We start from the raw sequence: 22,855 nt of genomic DNA on the forward strand, positions 1-22,855 counted from the left end.
CAGATTCTTTAAAAGAAAAGCAAAAATTTCTACAGGACAGAAAGAGGTTCTTCTGCCTTTGAAAACTATGAACACAGTTAGTTGTATCAATTCTTTCTTACAAGGTTTTCCTCAAAATTCTAACATACTTTAATTACACTTACATCATTTGGAATGGTGAGTTCGTGAGAAGTAGTTTGAGCAGATGCATCCAAACCTGCTAAAAGACAGAAAAGAGCAAGAAAGTTTAATGCACAGCATTCAGAATCAGTTATCTGTACATTAAACTAATAACAGAAGAAAATAAAATGGAAGCCCAGCATTGGCTGTTGGGGTTCATCACTAACTGTGAAGCCTCCAAGGAGGAAAGATGGGAGTGGGGCATCGAAAACAATGCTGGAAAGAGTCTTCTGTACAACCAGAAGAGCTGACTTTATGCCATTTCCTGCAGAGCCCAGACTAACAGGCAGGGAGGTAACAAGGGGCAAGAGAGTGTGGTATTCTTAAACAGGAGCAATCTATCATCAAATGCCTCTGCACATCTACCCCTTTTCTAATTAAGACTACAGTTGTGTCCTCATTTTACTTCACCCAATGCTCAGTAGAATCTAGTGCCAATTTTATCCCTATCACCGGGTATCAAGAACTCTTGGCACACGGAGTTGCTTTCAGTATACCTGTATCAGAATAACACCCTCCGCCGATATCCTCCCAAGCTACACTTAAAGATCGAATAGATAAAATGGCAATTAGTTTGAGGGAGTTTATTCTCCAGATTTATTCTGTCTTTTGCTCTAAACATTCTTTTGTTTGGTTTTCCAAAAACAAAAAAAAAAAGAAAGAAAGAAAAAAAGGAAAAAAAAATCCCATCACAAACACCCCTAAGGACACCAGGATTGGGCCATTCCAGCTAGCTAAGCCTTAACCAGTCTAGTCCTGCTCTCAACTCTATTTTTAGAAGGTGGTTGGCCAGATCCATCAAGGGACCCTCAGAAGCACCAGGCCCACCCCTTTGCTCTCTCAGCTCCTCTCTGCCATGTGCATGTTGCTAATATGGTTTTATGGGCAGTGAAACACGACTCCCACCAGTTTATTAATATAACAGTAGAATACTACAGATTTTTTTTTTTAATCATTACCCCAATAGCCTTTCACCTCTGGAGAGCTGGATTCAATGCCTGTTAAGATACAAGTGAAAATGAGTTTGGTGGTCTCATTCTAACCCTATCGGACAAGTTATTCCTTATACCAAAAAAACAAAACAAAACAAAGCAAAACAAAAAAAAAAAAACAAAGCCCCAAAACAAAACAAAACAAAACAAAAAATACACTACATAGTTTGTGAACACCTGGTGGAGAAAAGGGGGATGCTAATCAGATCAAGGTGGCTACTATCACCATGGTTTATAAGAATTATCAGCCTACCCTTTTCCTGACAAGCATCCCCAGACCTCACCCCAAACCTTCCAGGGCTTCTTATTCTTTTATAATTAATTCACCCCAAATGAAAACCATGATAACAAACACATTACCTCCTTTAGCCACAGTAGTCAACTTTAAACCAGCAGGTGCTGGATGATAATCAAGTTTATTTTAAACAGCTGTCAAGCTGAGACCTTGGGACTGGCCTCTATCTTGTACTACACCTTTCAGAAAGAAACACACTGAGGTATCCATACCACTGAATCCGGTGTTGCCATGGGTCATGGGAAAATGAGACTGTTGCATTGCCAACTGGTGCAGCTTGGTCAACTATAGGAAGGAAACAGGAGAGACCAGCATTAGGAGGAGGATAACCTAGACAGGACTCAAGCACACTCAGATATGAAAATGCACACAGCTTCTGATTCCCAAAATTGAGTCTATTCCAACTATAACACAGGGTAAAAATGAGTCTTACAATACAATCCAGTGACAGGCAGAATATGATGCAGGTTAGGGTTGGAAATAGAAAGGAAGTCAGTATGTAAGAATGAATGCATCTGGGGTGTATGAAAAAGAAAGCAGTAACACCAGCCCAAGAACCATCCCCTGTGGACGGTCTGATGAACATACGCAGCCACTGCCAACAGTTGCCCCAGGGACAAGCAGACAGGCTAGATAAACAAACTGTGCAGTGGTACTAGGGACACACCATGCAGGTCCACCAGGGCTGGGAAAGGACGGAGATGAGGGGGCAGGGAGGCTGCAAGGAGGAGAGAGGCTTAACAAGAAACCAAACTGGGCTTAGTCCCCAACACGTATTTAACTATCTCATTTATAATACACATAGATAACTGTCCTAGCTGGTGATAAAAATAATCCCTTTCCCAGTCTATTTCACACCTCTCCTAGAGGCTACCACTGACCAAAAACCAAACTCAATTTTCCAAGTCTAAAGCTTGGCATCTGAAAGGGTAAGGAAGAAATTTGCAGGGGAAGAAAAAAAAAAGTCCTTGGACAAAAATCTAAACACTAGTACTTTAACGTGAAAGATTTTTAGTAAAGTTTGAGTTGAATTCCAACAATCCATTTTCCAGCCTTCCCTATGCAATAAACTCTCAGTGCTTCTCTAATTTGCCACCTCAGACTGAGCAGCACCTAAAGGCAAGCCCAACCTCCCACTCACCCCATGGGAATTATTTACGAAAGCATACTTCACTGAGTTTCAACTGTGACAAGATATTAATAGTGTACCATGGACCATGTCTTTTAGAGTAATCTTAAAGATAATTTCTAGGGGTTTTCCATTCAAAGGCAAACTAGTTGCTACTGTGTGGTTCACCTTGTAAAGCCCTATTAACACTGTAAATGTTCAAGACCCAAATTTACTCCTGCCTACTAAAGAGAAAAGAATCAGACAATTTTGGATGGAGAAAGTTTTTCAAAACAAGAAGTGAAGTCAAAACTTACATCTGGCTGTGGAATGGCATACTGTCCTTGAATGGTATAGGCCTACAAAAGGAGGAAAACAGTTCCTATTAAAAACCAATCATGGACAGCAACCCAGTGTGGGGGGAAGACAAGTTCTCAACTAGCCAGGAAGCCAGAGTTGAACAAGAGAAAGGGAGGCCAGGGACTGAAACAATAGATGGAATCTCACAAACGCTCAGACCCGAGCTGGCCTTCTTTGAGCCCTAAAATACAGTTAACTTTATTCCAGGGATCCTCTAAGAAGGATATACAAGTTCTCTTTGATTAAGGCAAAATATACATATTTGCTTTTTAACAAAAATGTGGAAAATGAAAGTAAATCAATGCCTTGACTGATCAATCCCCCCAACCCCATGTATTCAATACAAGACAGCAAGCATGCTAACACAAATAATTTGTATCTACACAGACCTGCATGGCATATATTCAGACACTGCTTAAGACCTTAGATACACTAGAAGCTAACCTAAGTCTCTAACGCTAGGGTAGGGACCTGACCACAGAAGCATCGGGAGAAAAAACAAATCAATATGCTAAATCCTGTCTTTGTCCAACCCGCTGCATAAAGGCTCCTGCAGCTCCCACTAGGCCCTCCTCCCCACAACATACTCTCCCAAAAAGGGAGCTCAGTCTTCAGGGCAATGGGGGAAACGAGGAAAGGAAAAAAAGAAGGGATGGGGAAAGAGTGGCTGGTTACTTAACAAAATGTGAAGTTTCTCCCATCACAGTGGCCAGTGCCCCCAAAAGCACACCCAGGTTGGGGTGGGAAGGTGAAAATGGGATGGGAGGAGTGAGGGAGGGAAAAGAGGAATTGAATAACAACAACAACAAAAAAAAAATTAAAAAAAAAAAAAAAAGTTGGTGTTACCATCTGGTGGGCTACGCGGCCTGTGTGAAATGAGGTGGGGAGGTCAGTCCAGGTCCCCGTGGACAGGTGGTGTCCACAGCACAAAAATCACCAGCGCCACTGGCCCCCCGTGTGTTGGCAGTCTCGGCTGAGGCGGAAGGATTGAGTGAGCCTTGGAGACTGAACATCCCCTCTCACCTCTAGAGGTGGTCCCTCCAGGTCAGGGTTGAGGCACATGGACGGGGTGGTGTGGGGAAAGCTCGCACTGTCGCTGCCTGTGCTGTACCTGTCCTGTGGATAAATAGAGGATTTCAGTCTCCAGGGCTGTCAATCCGGCACCTTGTCACCAGCATGAAATTCACACCCAAAAAAAGATTTTTCTTTTTTCCTTTAAAAAGGAGCTCACAACACAGATCAGTGAATTAAAAAATAAAAATAAAAAAAGTTACCTAGTGGCAGATAACACTGCACAATTGGGTTATTTTCAATAAAAGTAAGGGGTGAGGTAAGAGAGCTGATGCCAGGTCTTGGTCACTGTAGGATTAGGTTGGACCCTACAGTGGCCACTTTGCCACAAAAGATACAGGTCTCTCAGTGGACATTGTACAAACAGGTCCATTTATAAAAAGGCCCATGGAAATGACCCATTAGCAGGGCAACTCATGGAAGAAGCTGTAAGCTTTTAGAGGGCAGTTAACTGAATATAGGGAGGGGAGGGAAAGGAAGCAAAAAGGTACAAAGGAAATGACAGGGAGTGAAGATAAGGAAGAGGAAGGATTGCAGTACAGAGGATTGGTGACACAGAACTGGAGAACTTAAAAAAAGAGTTCCATGGGAAAAGGGATAACTCCTGAAGCTAACCCTCCTGGCTACAATGACTGAGCTGTCACTGTATCTTGCCCCACCACTTACATTGTCAGCCCTTTGACAAATCTGTTTAAGCAAGGTTCTAACAAACCTCAAAATGTGACTTCGTGAAAGCTCAGTAAGATATAAACTTGTTCACTTTTATTAAAATTCAGTAAAATATGAGATGGATTCCATCTAAACTGAGGTTTTCTTCTCTCAAATGACTTTCACACCAAATACAAATAAATTTAACTAGTTAAAATAGATGTTTTAAAAAAGGATAGCCCCAAGTGGCAAAGGTGACTATTTCAACCTGAATTTCAGTACTTAAAAACTGGCTTACATATCACTAACCAAAGTACACTAGTACCAAGTGTTAGAGATAAATGGTTTAGGTTGGTGAGGAACAGAAGCATCAAGAGTGCTTTGGTAGTGTGCTCACACCACAGGCCGGCATGCTCTCCACATCCCACCCCTGTATGTTCCTCTTACTCCAGCTGCTTTCAAACCAGTGTTTATAAGGTTAAGAGTCTGGGGGGACAACACACTGGAGTTTGGGGATGAAAGGGTAGGAGTGGGTGAGGTGAGGTGAGGTGAAGGGGAGGGAAAATTTGTAGGACACTCAAGTTTAGGACCCAATCCCATGGCCCCATGCCATCTTGAGACCATCCAGACTCTCCAGAGGTCCAACTGCTTTACTGCCATTACTTAGACCTTCATCATCCCACACACACAGAAGCATGGATGCTGAGACAGGGAGAGGATGACACTGGAGGAATTTAACTCGAACCCAAACCACCTTGAATCACCAAACCAATTACTGTTCTGAGTGTCTACAAAACTTCCATTGCCTGTTAAAAATAAAATAAGGTCTTGCCATTCAAAACTTTCTCCAGTACAAAAAAAAAAAAGCAAATCAAACTATGACCAAAGTACAGGTTTTTGGCAAGCATGCAAAGTGGCTTGGTGTGCTGCTGGCAAAGTTGTTTTTTAAAATATCTTTGTTCATTCTATCCCACCAATAAGAGTTTTCTTACCTGACCACCTGCAAAGATGACTGGAGAACTGGAGGGCTTGGGCCGGTACGGGATGGTCACGCCCTTCGGGGGGGACTGGGAGAGAGTCAGAGGGGAAAAAAACAAAGAGAGATAAGGTTTCAAAGCTGCTTCAGCTGTGTGGCTATAGCACACACAGGTCAGTTAAATAAAAATTATTTCCAGTCCCTCACTTCTCAAGTTGTACATCACAATCTCAACTACCTGCAGTTATGTGTCTTTAAAGCAAGAAGAAAGTTTACTGATTATGTGGCTCACATTGATTTTCACTGAAGATGCTTTGAAATAATTTTAGTCACAAATTCCACACTTGTAAATAAATTTAATTCACACCAAAAAAACAAACAAACAAACAAACAAACAAAAAACCCAAACAACTATGTGTAGACAACCTTTCCCTGACCATTTTTAGGATTTCACATTTTTGTGTAAGGTGGATATGAAATTCCTAAATATAATGTTTATGGCTCAAAGCCACAAACAAGAAGTCTTTTTTCCTTTCTGATTCATAAGAGGCCGACTCCATGCAACTCAAAAAAAAAAGATTTAATTTCTCTTAATTTCGATTTTTGGCAGCAGAGAATATATAGGACTTCACAATTCACTCAGAAACACCGTCATTGATACTGTTCTATGATATAACTGTTTTTAATATATCCTGCTTTAAAAGTGAAAAATAAAGAATGTGTCAATGTCAAGCAATTCAAAAGGTCAGTTAGCATTTCAAAAATCCTAAGTTTGTCCTACCCACACTACTTGAATTGTTCTGAACCACAAGACCACTATTTAACAGATTCTATTTTTGCTCACAGACTAAGATACGTCAAAACTGGGAGAAGGAATGTATGAACTCAGGGAACCTCTTTACCCACCTCTACCGATATGCCTATTAAAAGCTTTACCTAATTCTAGTCTTACTAAATATAGATCAGGTCCCCTGTCCCCAGAATCACCCTCACCTCAAGCATGAGCCTGAGGGCTTACCTCCAACATGACCACGCAGATCTGTTTGACACACTCAATGATGGACTGCGGAATGCCAGCAATAGTGATTGCTCGCTCAGTTGAGTTGGGGAGCATATCCCCTGCCACCTGGACCTGAGCCCCTGTACTCTTTAAGGTAAAAGGGAGAAAAAAAAAAATCAGAGAACTATGCTCTTCATTTACTCCCAATGGCAACTTTAGAATATCAAGTTCGACAATTTTTTCCTCCATTCCCATTCTTTTCTTATTCCAGGCACAACTGCTTACTGAATTTAAAAATTACCTGAGAGAAAAGAAATCTGGGTAACAGCCTACATTTTAACCTGCACTCAGAAATAAAGTCCTTTCTAGACAAATTCCTCTCACCTAGTAATGATAGCTTTGTGGGCCAAACAAAATCCTCATTCATTCTCTTACTGAGCAAATGTTTTCATCAAGCACCATTCCAAGTATTGAAAATACACATCATTAAAAGATCTAAGACTGGTTCCTCATACCTATCGTCTCATCATTGAAAATCAGGACCGTATGTCTGTGGGCAGCCTGGTATAGTGAGGTAGTACCTCAATAAACCTAACCACCCCCAAACCCACACACCCCCCCCCGCACCAGAAACAACTAACATCCCTGCACAAAAACCTCGAAGTATTTCACCTGACTTCCCTTTTGGAGCCATCTACTAACATTTCATGAAAAGTTGAAAGAAGTGGAAAACAGGGACGGTCTTTAAAAAAAAAAAAAAAATAAGGGGGGGCTATGTAAAATGCCTGTTGCCAAGCCTTACAATTTAAATTCAATCCCTGGGGCACGCACACAGTAGAAAGAGAACTAAGACCTGCAAGTTGTCCTCTGACCAAGCACACACAAACATACACATATACAAATAAAATCAATTTAAAAATTTTAGGGGTGGGCACAGTGGCACACACCCTTGAATCCAGCACTAGGGGAGGCAGAGGCAAGCGATTCTTGTGAGTTAAGTCCAGGACAGCTAGGGCTCTGTTAAAACCATCTGGAGCCAGGTGGCATATGCATGTAATACAGGAACTTGGGGAGGCAGAGGCAGCTGCATCTTTTTAAGTTCAAGGCCAGCCTGGTCTGGTCTACAAAGTGAGGCCAGGACAGCCAGGATCACACAGAGAAACCGTCTTTTGGGGGAGGGCAGGAGGGACGACAACAAAGTTTTTAGCCAGGCCTATTGATGCATGCCTTTAGTACCAGACCAGCACTTGAGAGGCAGAGGCAAAATGATCTCAACATTCAAGACCACCATGGTCTACAAAGTGAGTTCCAGGCTAGGCAGGGCTACAAAGAGTCCTACTCTCAAATAATTTCATTATTTTAAGGGACTGAAAAAATGGTTTAGAGCATGCTGTTATTGCTAAGGACCTGAGTTTAGTTCCCATCACCAACAAGGAGCCCACAACCATCTGTAACTCCATTTCAGGAGATCCACTTCTCTTCTGAATTCTGCTGAAAATTGGCACATGTGGTATGCACACATATATGCAGGCAACAAGTCCACACATAAAAGAAATAAATCTTTTATTAAATTATTTTAAGGTTAGAAATGGTTCTAACTATTTACAGTATATATTATTCTTGGAGAGAAACTTGAGTTCAGTTTCCAGCACCCATACCCATAAGTCAATTCACAACCAACCACCTGATGCTCTAGCCACAGAGGAATACAAACCCTCCTCTAAGCTCAAAGGGCCCCTGTCTCACATGCAAACAGTCACATGCATACATAGTTAGATGTAAAAATATATGTAGTGGGGACAGGCAGAAGGAAAATGGCTCAGTCTTGTAGCACAAGAACAAAGAACACACATAAAAAGCTAGGAAGGAGTTTTCCATTTGTGACCCCAAGGCTGGGGAGAGACAGGAGGATCCCTGGGGGCTTTACTGACCACAGAAAATGTCTCACCAAAAAAATTAAAATAATAATAATAAAAATTAAAAAATTAAAAGGGGGGAGGGAGCTTAAATGGGACATGGTGACACTCATTTTTAGTCCCAGTACTCAAGAAGCAAAGGTGGACATGTATGTGAATTCCAGGCCAGCCATGGCTAAACAGTGAGGTCTTCTCTCAAAAAAGAATAGAAACTACACATAAAAAGTTAGAAATTCTAATTAGCACTCTCATTACTGAACCAGGCAAAGGCTGTTCTAGATATTTGGGAGGCTGAGGCAAGATTATCAATGAAAGTTCAAGACTAGCATAAGCTAGTAACACAGCAAAGACTTATCTTAAAACGACAAAGGGGTAGGGAGTCGTGTACTGGGTATGGCTCAGTAAGGGTACATCCACCCAGCATCCGTGAGTCCTGGGTTATCAACCTTGGACACCACAAAATCTGCAATATGATTGTTTTTGAAAAAATTCTAACTCTGTAATATCAGTATCACCAAACCACAGTCTTTATGGGCTGCTAGTCACGACAGGGTGGGTGTCCAGGCAGGAGCAATACTAGGGGTTAAACCAGGGGCCACACAGATGCTGATTAAACAACTATACCATTTACAGACCTGAATCCAAACACCCTTTTCTTAAAATCCCACTTCATATGTTTTTGTTTTTTAATTGAGAGGTTTTCACTGTATGTCCCAGGCTGGCCTGGAACTTGCTGCATACATCAATCTGACCTAAAGGGGACTCTCTTGGCCCCTGCAAACTGGCCTTTAACTCAGCAAAGGCAAAACCTGAACTTGAAGTCTCCCTTCTCAGCCTTTATGTACTACCACCAAACCCAGCTTAAACCTTCACATATCAAATGATACCCTTTTCTAGCCAAAACCCAACTTAGTATGGGTATTAATGGTGTTCCCATTCAGGAGGCGGAGGCGGAGGCGGAGGCGGAGGCGGAGGCGGAGGCGGAGGCAGAGGCAGAGGCAGAGGCAGAGGCAGAGGCAGGTGGCTCTCAGAATGATCCTTGTCTACAGTCAGGTCAATCAAAGTTAAAAACAAAAGAAAAGATAACAGACATTATAAAATAGCACAAACACCAACCTCTCTTATTTCCTTGATCTTGCAACCACCTTTTCCGATGAGAGAGCCACACTGACTAGCAGGGACCACCAGTCGTAAGGTAACCGGGGGTCTACTGGCAGCTGTGCTATTGGTCATAGAGCTGCTTATGTCCTGTAAAAAAGAAAATTGTTCAAAACATCAAAAGACTAATCTGTGTGTATATATGTGTGTGTGTGTACTTGAAAACATCAACACACATCTATTCTAACTATACCAAACTGTGAAAATTACAATTTCCAAGCCCAGTGTGGTTGCCCTGCCTACAATCCAGCACTCACAGAGAAAAGATCTGGAGCTGCAAGCCAATCAGACTAGAAGATGCTCCCCAATCCTTCAGAACAGCACACGCAAACTTGCTCATTGGTAGAAGGCTTACTCTGGAATGAATCCCTAAGCAGCAGCACACAACAGAAAAAGGAACTGCAGAAAGTCATAAAGTGATTTTTTTCCACAGCAAGGGTACAGAGGAAAGCAACACTTTTAATAAGCCACGCTGCCATTCCTTCCATTCGGTTTAAAACTATAGCTTAGTAGTAGAGTACTATCATGGATGAAACCAAACGTTCTAACCCTAGTATCCAAAATTAAGAAAGCAAGAGTTACGGGACTGGGAAGATGGCTCAGTGGGTAATGAGCCAAGACTGGAAATCAGTTCAGAGGCATCCTAGGAACTGGAAGGCTGACAGGATTCCAGTTCAAGGAGACCTTTCTCAAAGCTGTAAAGTAGAACGCAATAGAAAACGTCTGACAGCCTTCCTTCCTCTGGCCTCAGTGTACACAGTGTACAGTCCATACAAGCACAGAAGTTTAAGCAAGGGAGAAAACAAAGTGTCAAAATGAAAGCATATGAAACCAATTTCAAACTGAGTATCTCTTAGAAAACTAATACTAGAAAGGAATATAAGTTAAGGTCTGTTTCCTGCACTGCTAGGCCTCCTATGTGCTTACCAAACACTCTACACCCTAATCTCAAATTTCAACTCCCCCCCTTGCCTTAAGTTTTATTTACTGAATAAACAAAATACTTTAAAAACAATAAAGTCGGATATCACATCTAAAATGCTTTGAAATGAAGTTTTTGGCTGGGCTGGAGAGATAGCTCAGAGGTTATAAGCACTGGCTGCTCTTCCAGAGATGCTGAGTTTAATTCCCAACAACCATGTGGTGGTTCACAACCATCTCTAATGATATCTGGTGCCTTCTTCTGGAGTGCAGATTTACATGCAGACAGACATTGTATTCATAATAAATAAATAAATAAATAAATAAATATTAAAAAAAAAAAAAGAAATGAAGTTTTGGGGTTGGCAACAGATAAATTATAGGAGCCTATGCTTGTCCAGGCACGGCTGCACGTGCTGTTAATCCTAGGCAGGCAGGTGATTCTAAGTTCAAGGCCAAGCTGGTCTACAGGGAACATTCCAGGACAGACAGAGGTGGAGAGAGAAACCCTGTCTCTAAAACAGACAAAAAGAGCCCATGCATAATAGGCATGGTCCTTGGCTCTACTCCAGCAAAGGAAACACACAAACACACGCACACAAATAACCCTCTATTAACTGACGGCGCCATACACTGTGTCCCACAGCACAGGACTTTCTACTGTTACAGCCATTAACATAGCAAGTACACGCTTAGGGCAGCAACAGTCTGTGCAAGGTATTGGGCAAGTGTCGTGACCTAGGGAGTCACTCACCAGCACACAAACAATTCTTCTGTAATTAAAGTTTAAATGTTTTTTGAGACAGGCTTCCTCTGTGCACTCCTGGTTGTCCTGGACGCCCTATGTAAACCAGGCTGGCCATGGAACTCAGAGATCCGCCGGCCTCTGCCTCCCTGAGTGCCAGGAATACTGGCATGTGCTACCACACCTGGCTATATGCATTTCTACATGTTTGGATTTAAGCTAAAAATTTTGTTGGAGTAACTAACAGCATACTGCAGACCAAAATGTAACATTATTGATCAACACGAGTAAGATTTAAGCGAGCATTAAGTACCAATCAAACAACACTCTCCTACCCATAACATCAACAAATAATTAGGGGGCATTACTGCAGAGGAGGAGGAAGCTGAACACGTGGCCTAAGACAACAGTTGCTCAGCCTCAGAAGGTTTGTAGGGAAAAAAACTAACAAACCAGTAATGGATATTCTGCTGCTAGAAACCCAGGACTTTACTGAAACCTTTCATACAGTGTTGTCAGTATCTACCTGGACATACAGTTTATGAAGTGCAAGAGCACACTGGGATAAGCCTGGGCCTACAAACCACACTGGTGTTTAGCAGGATCCTAATAAAGAGCACCATAAGTTCATTCAGCTGGAAAGGAAGCAAAGGCATACCTTCAAAACACTGAGCACATGATAAACGGGAGAACTGGGAAGGGTGACCCACATCTCCCTGGAAGCCCACACTTGGAGGCTTGCCCAGAAAGGCTGGAGGACGTCTTGGACTACTAGCAGTGCCACACTTACAAAATCAGACACTTACTCAAAAAATAAAAAACACTAAAACAAAACCACACCAAAAAAGGGGGAGATGAATGGAGGAAAGATGGCTTGGTGGTTAAGAGCACTGGTTGAAACAGGCTCAATTCCCAGCACTCGAAACTGCAGTTCCAGGGCTTCTCTACACTCTCATGCAGACACAACACCAATGAACGTAAAATAAAAATATATTACAGAAAAAAAAAAGCCAGCTGGTATTGGGGGCAGGGAACAATTCTAAAGGAACAACAAACCTCTTCCAGTTTGTCAATGATCATAGCAAAGGCTTTGAAGATGGCATTAGTCGGTCCAGCCAGAGTGATAATTCTTTCAGGACAATTCCCTTCTGAGATGTTGATACGTGCACCACTCTGGGTCAGAAAACAAACAAGGAGTTTTAACAGATAAAAAGAACTGAAATTGTACAGGATCGTGTCCTAGATAATAGGCAAGAAGCTGCCACATAAAAGCATTCCAAACTCTGCTCCACTTGTCTTCCAACAACCTACTGCATCTGCCTATGGTTTTGAGACTTGTCACAAAACTCATTTCCTATCACACTATTATAACAAAGTAGCCAGAAAATGCTTTCTAAAACTCTTACCCTTCTAACCCTTTAGAGAACTTTTTCAGGGCTTTCTTTCCAAGGCTAGCAGTTCCAATGTTCCTTGTAACTTACCTCCTCGCGCATCTTCTTAACAGATTCTCCTTTCTGTAAGAGGAAAAAATCAAACATGAGCTCCAAGTGCTGTTTCAGCCCAGATTGACTAAATAGGAATTAGTGTTGATGTGAACATAGCTTACCTTTCCGATGATACTGCCAACTTCCTGCAAATGGAGAAAAGTGTTGATAAGAGAAAATTCAGAGTTCATCACATTGAAAATTCTAAGGGTTCAGCTAACCAAGTGCTAACTATACTCTTACCAACCCAAAGGAAAGACTAAGATTTGTGAGGAGAGGCACTTATTCATTTCCTTAAACAAAATTTTATACTGAAACTATGAAAGAATTGAGAATACCTAGAGTGATTCAATTCCATGTCTTTGTATAATATGTAAAAAGAAGCCTGGATATAGCTTAATGGTAGTGTCTGCCCAGAGGCACTGAGTGTAATCTCCAGTACCACTAAAAATAAAAAACAAGACAATCTTCCTTTCTGAAGTTTATGTCTCAGCAACATACATCAGAACATATTAGCACCCGCTATGACTGCTGCCTGGCTCTAACCACTTGCGCTTGTTGTTAAGTCTTTCTCGCTCACTGAGACTTCCTAGTAAAAGCTGTCCATTTCTCCTCCACACTCCATTAGAGAAAAGTGCTAAAGCCAGATGTCCCACAGTGCTAATCTGATGAGCTCCAAGATGCTTGTCTGCTTTTCCTGGCCCCTCCCATAGCAGTTACTATGACCCAATTTTCCAAGCTGGTGCATACCTTTCCATGCATAAGTAGCCTGATGGTGAGAGTGACATTCAATCCACCTTCAATCACACCGGTGTCCATGTCTAGCAGTTACAGGGAGCTGGACTTTGAGTGGTCAAGTCTTTGGTCACTGGTGAGAGTGAAAGCCAAAAACTGAAATGTAAGCATGACCAAAATAAGAGGAAAGAAGTAAAAAGTAATTCCTTTCCAGTTATTTTCACTTTGGCATCTCATCTTTTATCTCACTGACTCTTTTCCGTAAGCACTAGCCTACCAAGACTTGTAAACACACACAGCACAAATGCACATAACACTTCCAGATCAGGTTTTGGCTCCAGTCTGCTCATTAATGATAGGGTTTCCACTGATGCTTGGGATGAGAAAGATTTGTTCCTTCCACTGGCAATAGTTCTAAGTGAACTGCCTTAGTGCACGAAGTTGTCCTTATGCTAAACAAGTTTTGAAAATTATTCAAAAACAGCTGGACAGACTACGGTGAGGACAAATTCAACATGCTTCTTCCTGGACAACATTTGGTAGTGACCGTAGAGCGTAAACGTAATTTCCTTAGTGTAGCAGCTTAGCAATTTCTAAAATTGATATACTTCATATCTCAAATGTTGACGAATGACAGCAAATGACTTTAAAATTATTTAGTTCAGATCTGTGGACTGTGGTACACTACTGTTTAATCTCAGCCCTTTAGAGGTTTTAACAGAAGTGCTGTAAGTTCAAGGACACTTTGGACAACATAATAACCAAATCAACTGCCAGAACCATACATTGAGACAGTCACAAAATAACAAGAAAAGTAATTGCACTCAGGAGTCTCACTGAAAAAGTGTGTCTGAGCTATATTCCACAACTGCTTTGGTTCCATGTTCCTTTGAGATTGATTCTCTACTTCTCAGTTCTCACCCATTCTTTCTCTCTAAACAATTTGGGAAAATTCCGTTGTGTCCCCTATGTTAACTTTGACTAAAACCGTTTAAGTCTTTTAAGCCTCAATTTTCTTCCAAATACAAAAATGAAAATAAAACTGAGAGTACTAGAATGTTTAAACAGTATTTAAACAGTAGTGACATTTTACAGGACGACCACCCGTGGACTCATCCTCTCAAACAACTCTAATAACTTTTTGGGTTTTGTTAATACCTTCTTTTTTTTAGTACCAAACACTACTAGTTTTTAAAGTCTCAAGCCCTTAAATTTCTCCAGTAGTATGACAAGCACTCTCTCTCCTCCTATAGCTAATTCTGTTCCTCAATGAAACCAGTCAGTTTTCACTTTGCTGTTATGGATACACAATCCCTATACCCGCAAGTTTGTTTTTTCTGAGGCGGGATGATCTATGTTGCCCATGACAAAATGGAACTGGCTATTAACACCAGGCTGGCCTCCAAACTCCATCTGCCTCACTATCCCAAGTCCATACCCTAACTAATTTTCAAGCACTTTAACATGACTGTCACAGCACTCTGTCCCTGTCTTCTGGTTACTTCAGGATGTGAAGTGGTTATATAAATGCACCACCAAAGCACATCAGTTCCTTCTTTCCAGAAAACAGTTAACTGCTGTCAAAAACCCCACAAATCAACATCTGATTCACAAAAAAAACAATGCTTGTTAATTGTGACTGTAAGACGACTAATTTTCCCCTCTCAAATATATGGTATAAGCCTGGTAGCTTTAATTCCACATCCCCAAACATATTTATCATTTTACAAATACAGTAACACAAGTTCAAAAGGGAAAGAAAACTAAAAACCTATCTACAAAACCAGTTAAGTAAAGCACGAAGATGCATTTAAAAAATAAATAAATAAACTCCAAGCCCTCTAAGTAATCTGAGAAACCTCTGTGTCTTCCTCTCCTGAGTAGGTCAACCTAAGCGTACCCCACCCCGGGAATCCAGCTGTTAATCCTGCAGTCAATTACCCCTCTATAAATAGCTCGGTCTGGTTTATAGCGGCAGGCATTTTGTAATTTCAAAATTCGTTACCAGAGAGAACGTCAGAGTAACTCGGTAACTGGGAGTCCGCCTACCCTCTTAACTCTGCAGCTCCCCACTCCCCTCCCCCACCCCGGTCATCCAAGCATTTTCCACTTCAAAAAAAAAGAGACCCCCTTTCCCTTGACCGCGGGGAGGGGGAATAAACGGTTCGGTCAGGGGGGGGCGCTGCGACCTAGGGGGAGGGGCTGGACAGGCAGCGCCTCCTCGTGTGTCTGCGCCAGCGCCTGACCCCCGCGGGGAGCGGCGCTCACCCGCCCGGCCAGCGAGCCGGCCATCGCCTCCCCACCCCCCTCAACCAACAAATCCACCGCCGCCCCCCCCCGGCCGCGCGCGCGCGCGCCCTCCCGGCTCCTGCGCAGCCGCCACCGGGAAAAGGCGGAGGGTGGGGGGGCAGGCTCTGCGCGAGGCCTACTAGGCCGCGCCGGAGCCAGGGCCTCGCGTGAATGGCCGGCAGAGCGGAGTGGAGCAGGAGACGCTCGAGCGGGACTACGAGAGGCCGAGGCTCCGGCCGGAGCCCGCAGGGAGGCTGTCACGGGGGGAAACAGACGCCGCTGCCGGGGGCGGAGGGCGCTCTTTTAGGCTTACCTGGAGGGCGCGAGTCGACGGAGGGGAAAAGGGGAGCGGGCGGGAAGGGGAAGGGCGGGAGGCCGGGGGCGGAACAATAGGGGCGGGCGGGAAGGCGAGGGGGGCCCCGCTGGCGGGCGGAGGAGGGGGGGTGGAGGAGGAGGAAGGGGAGAGAGACCCCGGGGCGGGTGGAGGGCGGCGGAGGGCGGGCGGGCGGGCGGGCGGGCGGAGGGCGGGCGGGCGGGAGAGGGCGCAGGCTGCGGCTGCTCCGGCTGCTGCCTCTGCTGGTCTGGGAGGGGGACGGGGCGGAGCGGGCCGCTTTCAACCCCGCGCACCCTTCGACCCCGGAAGCGCTAACCGCCCCGGGGGCCGGCGAGTCGGCGGCGGCGTCCGCTCCTTCCCCACGCAGTGCGGACCGCCCTCCCGCAGCCTAGAGCGGCTCCGCGGACCGCGTCGGCACCAGCGAGACAGGGCCGGCGGCCAACGGCGAGGGGGGATAGAGCGGACGCGTAGAGGCGCGGAGGATGCCAGCGGCCTCTAGCGGGCGAACGGGGAGGTTCAGGCCTAACTGCGGAGCGGTGACCACTGCCGCGGACGCGGAGAAGCGGACGGAGAAGCGGGGGCAGAGGGAGGAAAATCCACTCACTTGTCTGAAAAAAGTGAGTTCGCCAGACTGGCAGTATCACACAGACCGCTTACTCCAAAAGTAGTAATCACGTTTAGTAAACGCAGAAGAAATGAAAACACCGCTACTTTGCACCACTGAGTCAGTCAATAAAAATCATAATGAGGAATTAATAAGAACAATGTTCTTAAAGCAAGTGGCGGTGGCACACGCCTTCAATCCCAACGCTGGGGAGGCAGAATCAGGCAGACCTCTGAGTCCAAGGCCGGACTGCTCTGCAGAGTGAGCGCTGGGACAGCCCGGGCTACACAGAAACGCTCTCGTGAAAAACCAAAAAAGGAGGAGGAGGAGGATCTTAGGGAACAGAGCGTCATTGTGGTGCCAAAAATCACAAGACAGATTATTTTCAAACTGTACAGTAATAAAGTAACTTTAAATTGAGACATCTGACAAGCCACCGCCTGAACCGTTAAGCGCTCACACTTCACCTTGTAATGTATCTAAGCATTCTACTACACAAGAAGTGCTGTATAATCTAGAATCCCTGCAAAACAAAAACGGTCCATCTTGCTATTTTACCTCATTTGCCATTTGCAGGGACAAAGGAACAAGTTCCACGTCAGTACAGGAATGTGTTCTGCGGCCATTCTCAGGGAGCAGTCCAACCCCAGGTCGAACCGTGGGGCGAGTGCTTTCTTGCTTTGTTTTTTGTTTTGTTTTGTTTTGTTTTGTTTTTTAAGGACATTTTGAAAACCCAGAATGTCGTACACTCCACAAAACAACTATTCTGATTTATTTAAAAAGGCAATAAACTGGGTTTCTCTGTGTAGCCTTGGCTGTACTGGACTGGCTCTGTAGACCAGGCTGGCCTCAAACTCAGAGAACCACCCGCCTCTGCCTCCCGGAGTGCTGGGGTTAAAGGTGTGCGCCGTCATGCCCCACTAAAGAAACTTTTTTAAAATATTGTTTTGTATGTTTGTAGATACACCACAGCAGGGATGAGGAAGTCCAAAGAGAAGTCAGTTCTTGTCTTCAACCAAATGGGTTCCCAAGGTCAGACTCAGGACACCAGGCTTGACAGCAAATGTCTTTTCTATCTTACTGCCCTTAGGGCCGGAAAGATGTCTCAACAGTTAAAAGCACCGACTGCTCTTCCAGGAGGTTTGACTACCAACGCCCACATAGGGTCTCCGCCCACTATAGCTCCGATTTCATGTGATACAGCGCCCTCTTCTGGACTCCAAGGCACTTGCATACAACTGATGCACACATCCATGGCAGCCAGAACACATAACATTAAAAAACAAACAACAGGTCAATCAATGAGAAGTGGGGGCACATGCCTTTAATTTCATGGGAGGTAGAGGCAGCAGATCTGCCTGAAGTCAGCCTGGTCTACATAGCAAGTTTCAGGACATAGCGCGATCCACTCTTAAAAATCAGAAAAAGGCAACTCACTCTTTAAAAGGAGCCAAGTTCAGTTGCCGGTGACAATTCCCTGAAGCTGCACCTCCAAGGATCGGACGCCCTCTTCAGGCCTCCTAGGGCACCTACCCTTCATGTGCACATAACCACCCTAGAGACGGGTGGGGAGTGGGGGTCCTGAGACAAGGTGTGCAGCCCTGAATGCACTGGAACTCGCTCTGCAGACCAGGCTGAACTTGGACGCAGAGATCTGCCACCTTCTGCTGTTACCCAAGTGTTGGGATCACAGGTGTGTGCCCCATTGCCCAGAGGAAAAATTACTGGGAATTTAATGTGTTTTCCCTTTGATGGGTGCAGGTGCATTGGCCCACGTCGTCTGCCGTGCCTTGTGGCATCATGTGAAGACAGCTGGAAAATAAGGCTTAGGAACTTCTACCAACCCAAGTGAAGAGCTAGGTATTAGGAATGCAAAACAGAAAGTTATCATTTGAGGCCAGGGATCATCCTACACACTTTTAATCCCAGCACTCAGTGGGCAAAGGCAAAATCTCTGTGAGTTCAAGACCAGCTTCGTCTGCAGCTCCAGGACAGGACTCTCTAAAGAGAAGCTTCTCAAAAAGAAAAACAACAACAACAAAAACCCTACCATTTGGCCAAGGGAAAATGCAGAAAGGAAAGGAAGTAGGGCCATGTTAAGAACACAGAAAAAAAAAAAAAGACATTATGGAGTGAGTTTACTGTCTTACTTCAACTGAAAGTTTAACCTCAAGATTTTGCAGGTGAAGCAGTCAGACTAGTGGGGCTGCAACGTCTAGAGTGCTGTCCGCAAGGTCATCTATGCTGCAGAGGGCAAAACAGCAAAGATCAAATAGCTGCACTGGGGCTGGCCTCAACCGCTGGGTCCCATGCGACGGAAGGAGAGAACTACCTGATCACCCTCTGACTGCCACACTTTCACCGTCATGTACACGCACGCACGCACACGCACACACATACGCACACGCACACACACACACGCACACACACACATAAAATAAAATGTAATTTTTTAAAGAGAGAGATGGAATGAAATGGTTCCGTGGTTAAAAGCACTGGTTGCAGGCCTGAAGAGATGTTTCAGAGGTTAAGAGCACCAGAGCTCTGGCATTTCTTCCAGAGGACCTGAGTTCAATTCCCAGCAACCACATGGTGGCTCCCAACCATCTATGCTGAGATCCGGTGCCCTCTTCTGGGGTGCAGGCACACACGCAGGCAGAACACTGTAAACATAATAAATGTTAAAACAACGAAAGAGCACTGGTGGCTCCCCAGAGGCCTTCCTTCCACAGCACCGCAAGGTGGCCCACAGTGGCCTGTGGCCACAGTCCTGAAGGATCGGATCCCTCTGCTGGACGCGGTGGGCATCACACATGCGCGCAGTGCACAGAAATACATGTAGGCAAAACACACACATAAAATAGTTACGCAATGTTTTTTGTTAAGCCAGGTGAAGTGGCACACTCTGTAATCCCAGCACTCCGGAGGCAGATGCAGGCAAATCTCTGAGTTCGAGGCCAGCCTGGTCTACAAGGAAGTTCCAGGACAGCCAAGGCTACACAGAGAAACCATCTCGAAAAACAAAAACAAAATAAAAGAAATAGATGAACTTGCCTAGGATCAGAAAACAATATATTTATTGATGGAAAGTATTCAAAAATCTTTAGCAAACTAAAGATCCATTCCATTATCATAGTCCGTAAAGCTAAATTGTCAACTTGCATTTTTCTTGAAGAGCGGATTTTCCTCTAGGTTTGTGTCTACCTATGTGTGCAAGCACCACACCCAGTGTGTGCGGAAGAACGTGAGCGTTTGCCAGATGGAGCCCTGGCGGTCCTGGAACTCCTTCTGAGTGCCAGGATTAAATATGTGTTCCTGTCTTGCTCTTGCCTTCTTACTGCGCAGTAAGTAGAGCAAGGTTACACCAAGTGTGGAAAAGGAAAGAAACCCAAGAGCTCTAACAGTACAAGTTGAGACGCTAGAGGGACGGCTTTTCAGTTAAGGGCACATACTCCTTTTGCAGAGGATCAGAGTCCAATTCCCAGAACCACCATCAGGTTGGTCACAACCTGATGTGGCTCCACCTCCAGGACTCTGAGGCCGCTGGCCCCCAAGTGCAGCTGAGGTCATAAGAGCACCCGAGCGCGAGTGCACAGTCACACACACACACACACACACAAACACAAAATGAAATAAATCAAGCCTGGCACAGTGGCTCATTCCTGCAATCCCAGCACTCAAGGAGGCAGAGGCAGACAGATCATTGTGAGTTCAAGGCCAGCCTGGTCTACAACAGGAGTCCAGAACAGCCAGGGGCTACGCAGAAAAACCCTGTCTTGAAAAATAAAATAAAAAAGAAAAGAAAGAATGCTAAAGAGATGGCTCAGAGGTTGAGAGCACTGGCTGTTCTTCCCAAGGTCCTGAGTTCAATTCCCAGCAGCCACATGGTGGCTCACAACCGTCTACAATGACATCTGGTGCCCCCTTCTGGCCTGCAGTCACACATGCAGGCAGAATATTGTATAAATAACAAATCTTAAAAGAAAAAAAAATAGAAATTAAATAAGCCAGGCAGTGACATGGCTTTGATCCCAGTATTTGGAAGTCAGAGGCAGGTAGATCTCTGAGTTCAAGGCCAGCCTGGTCTACAGAGTGAGTTCCAGGACAGCCAAGGCTACACAAAGAAATCCTTGTCTCAAAAAAAAGCCCCCTCCCCTCCATAAAAAGTTAAGTAAATGAAATAAATCTTATAAAAATCAAAACATTTGAGAAATATTACCTTTGGAAGTATGGACCAATGCACAGAGCCAGGGCTGCAAACCCAGTGCTCTCAGGACCAGGCCAGCAATGGAAATGGGAGGAGCCAACAGAAAATAGGGAACACTACGATCAGGACTCATTTTTTAAATAATTCATTTAATTTTACTTTATGAGTGTTAGTGTGAAGGTGTCAGATCCCTTGGAACCATAGTTACAGACAATTGTGAGCTGCCGTGTGGGTGCTGGGAATTGAACCCAAGTCCTTTGGAAGAGCAGCCAGTGCTCTTAACCACTGAGCCATCTCTCTAACCCCCAGGACTCATTTATATAGGGCTCAACAGCTACAGCCAGAGCTTACATTTTTAGAGATGTAAATGCCCCAGTTTCAGCTGAAGATGTAAATTATTAGGAAATGACTGACATTTGAAGACAAAGCCTTGGCCAGGTGCGGCCAGTGGTTCCCAGCTTTCCAGCCTTTCTCACCGAAGTAGTCACACTAAGACTGGACATGCGCTGAACAAAGCGAGACGAGGGCAGAGGCAGGAGATCCACGTTTGCTGGCCTGGCTACCCATCGGGAGGCTGGCCAATTGTGGCCCACACCTTTAATCCCAGGTAGGGCAGGTGGAGATCTGTTAGTTTGGGGCCAGCCTAGGCTACATAGTGAGTTCCAGGACAGTCAGGGCTACACAGTGAGACCCGTCTCCAGCTGGACAGTGGTAGCTTTTAATCCCAGCACGTGGGGCAGAGGCAGGCGAATCTCTGAGTGTGAGGACAGCCCAGTCTACAGAGAGTTCCAGGACAACCAAGGTTATTACACAGAGAAACCCTGTCTCAAAAAGCCTAAATAAATCAATAGAGACTTGTCTCAAACAAAACCAGGACAAACAAAAAGCTAGCATATATCTCAGTGAGGGCTGGCCTAACAGGCACAAAGACCCTTCAGTTCCTAAACCAATTTGGATCCTGAGACCTCACTAGCCAGTCCACCTAGCCAATATGGTGTGCCTTTGGTTTAGTGAGAGAGCTTGTTTCAAGGGAATAGAGAGATAGAGGAAGACCCCTGAAGTCTCAAATGTGCGTTTGTGTGTGTGTTATTCTAGTGTACACACACACACACACACACACACACACTAAATAAAATGACAGCCACACTTGTAATCCCAAGCTAGTCTCCATAGGCAACTCTAGATAGCCAAGAACACATTGGGCCTGTTGTGGTGGCACAAGCCTTTAATCCAGGCACTCAGGAGGTAGAGGCAGGGGGATCTCTGACTCTGAGGCCAGCCTGGTCTACAAAAGGAGTCTAGGATAGTCAAGGTTATACAGAGAAACTCTGTCTTGAAAAACCTAAAAATTAAAAAATAAGAAAAAAAAAAGATTGTTTGAACTGCTTATGGCAGTGTTTCATATTTAGTTCCTGCATCCAAAGAGCTGAGACAGAAGGAGTATGAATTCAAGGTCAGCCTAGACCTTGTCCCAAACAACCCTGCATACAGGCATGATGACCCATGCCTGTCATCCGAGCTCTCTGGAGACAGACCACCAGATCTGTTTGAGGCCAGCCTGGTCTACATAGTGAGTTCAAAGCCATCAAGAGCTACATACACCATTAGAAACAATAAAAACCAATAGCCTCCCGTTTGCCGCATTCCTTCTCTTCAGCTGCCTGTGTGTTGACAGCCATTCCTAGTTGTCGATTTTACTATATCTGGAATTAACCAAATCCCAAACAGTTGGGTACAACTTGTGAGAAAAATTATGTAGCTTGAAATGGAGCCAGTGTGATAGTGCATGCCTTTAATCCCAACAGTCAGGGAGGCAGAGACAGACAGATTTGTGAGTTCCAAGCCAGCCTGGT

At 44.6% G+C, this 22,855-nt stretch overlaps 1 protein-coding gene across 39 annotated transcripts in view; it reads right to left on the reverse strand.

The window, feature by feature from the left end:
* Nucleotides 1-16,444, reverse strand: part of Pcbp2 (poly(rC) binding protein 2) — a 25,267-nt gene extending 8,823 nt beyond the window's left edge. The window contains exons 1-13 of one of the 39 annotated variants that reach the window (XM_021643532.2): nt 16,171-16,322; nt 13,584-13,724; nt 12,956-12,979; nt 12,831-12,863; nt 12,406-12,522; nt 9,642-9,773; nt 6,628-6,756; nt 5,626-5,700; nt 3,938-4,030; nt 2,872-2,913; nt 1,659-1,731; nt 1,119-1,157; nt 144-196 (exon numbers count right to left, since the gene is read on the reverse strand). In XM_021643532.2, coding sequence (XP_021499207.1) covers nt 144-196; nt 1,119-1,157; nt 1,659-1,731; nt 2,872-2,913; nt 3,938-4,030; nt 5,626-5,700; nt 6,628-6,756; nt 9,642-9,773; nt 12,406-12,522; nt 12,831-12,863; nt 12,956-12,979; nt 13,584-13,652 — 879 coding nt within the window. In that variant the 5' untranslated portion in view covers nt 13,653-13,724; nt 16,171-16,322. Of the gene's footprint in view, nt 1-143; nt 200-1,118; nt 1,158-1,658; nt 1,732-2,871; nt 2,914-3,937; nt 4,031-5,625; nt 5,713-6,627; nt 6,757-9,641; nt 9,774-12,405; nt 12,523-12,830; nt 12,864-12,955; nt 12,980-13,583; nt 13,725-16,170 lie in introns of all 39 variants that reach the window. The other 38 variants (XM_021643530.2, XM_021643528.2, XM_021643531.2 and 35 more) reach the window with 38 other exon arrangements.
* Between the last annotated feature and the right edge of the window lie 6,411 nt (nt 16,445-22,855).

The sequence above is a fragment of the Meriones unguiculatus genome, chromosome 8 (assembly GCF_030254825.1).
Source record: "Meriones unguiculatus strain TT.TT164.6M chromosome 8, Bangor_MerUng_6.1, whole genome shotgun sequence".
In the NCBI taxonomy this organism is placed as follows: Eukaryota; Metazoa; Chordata; class Mammalia; order Rodentia; family Muridae; genus Meriones; species Meriones unguiculatus.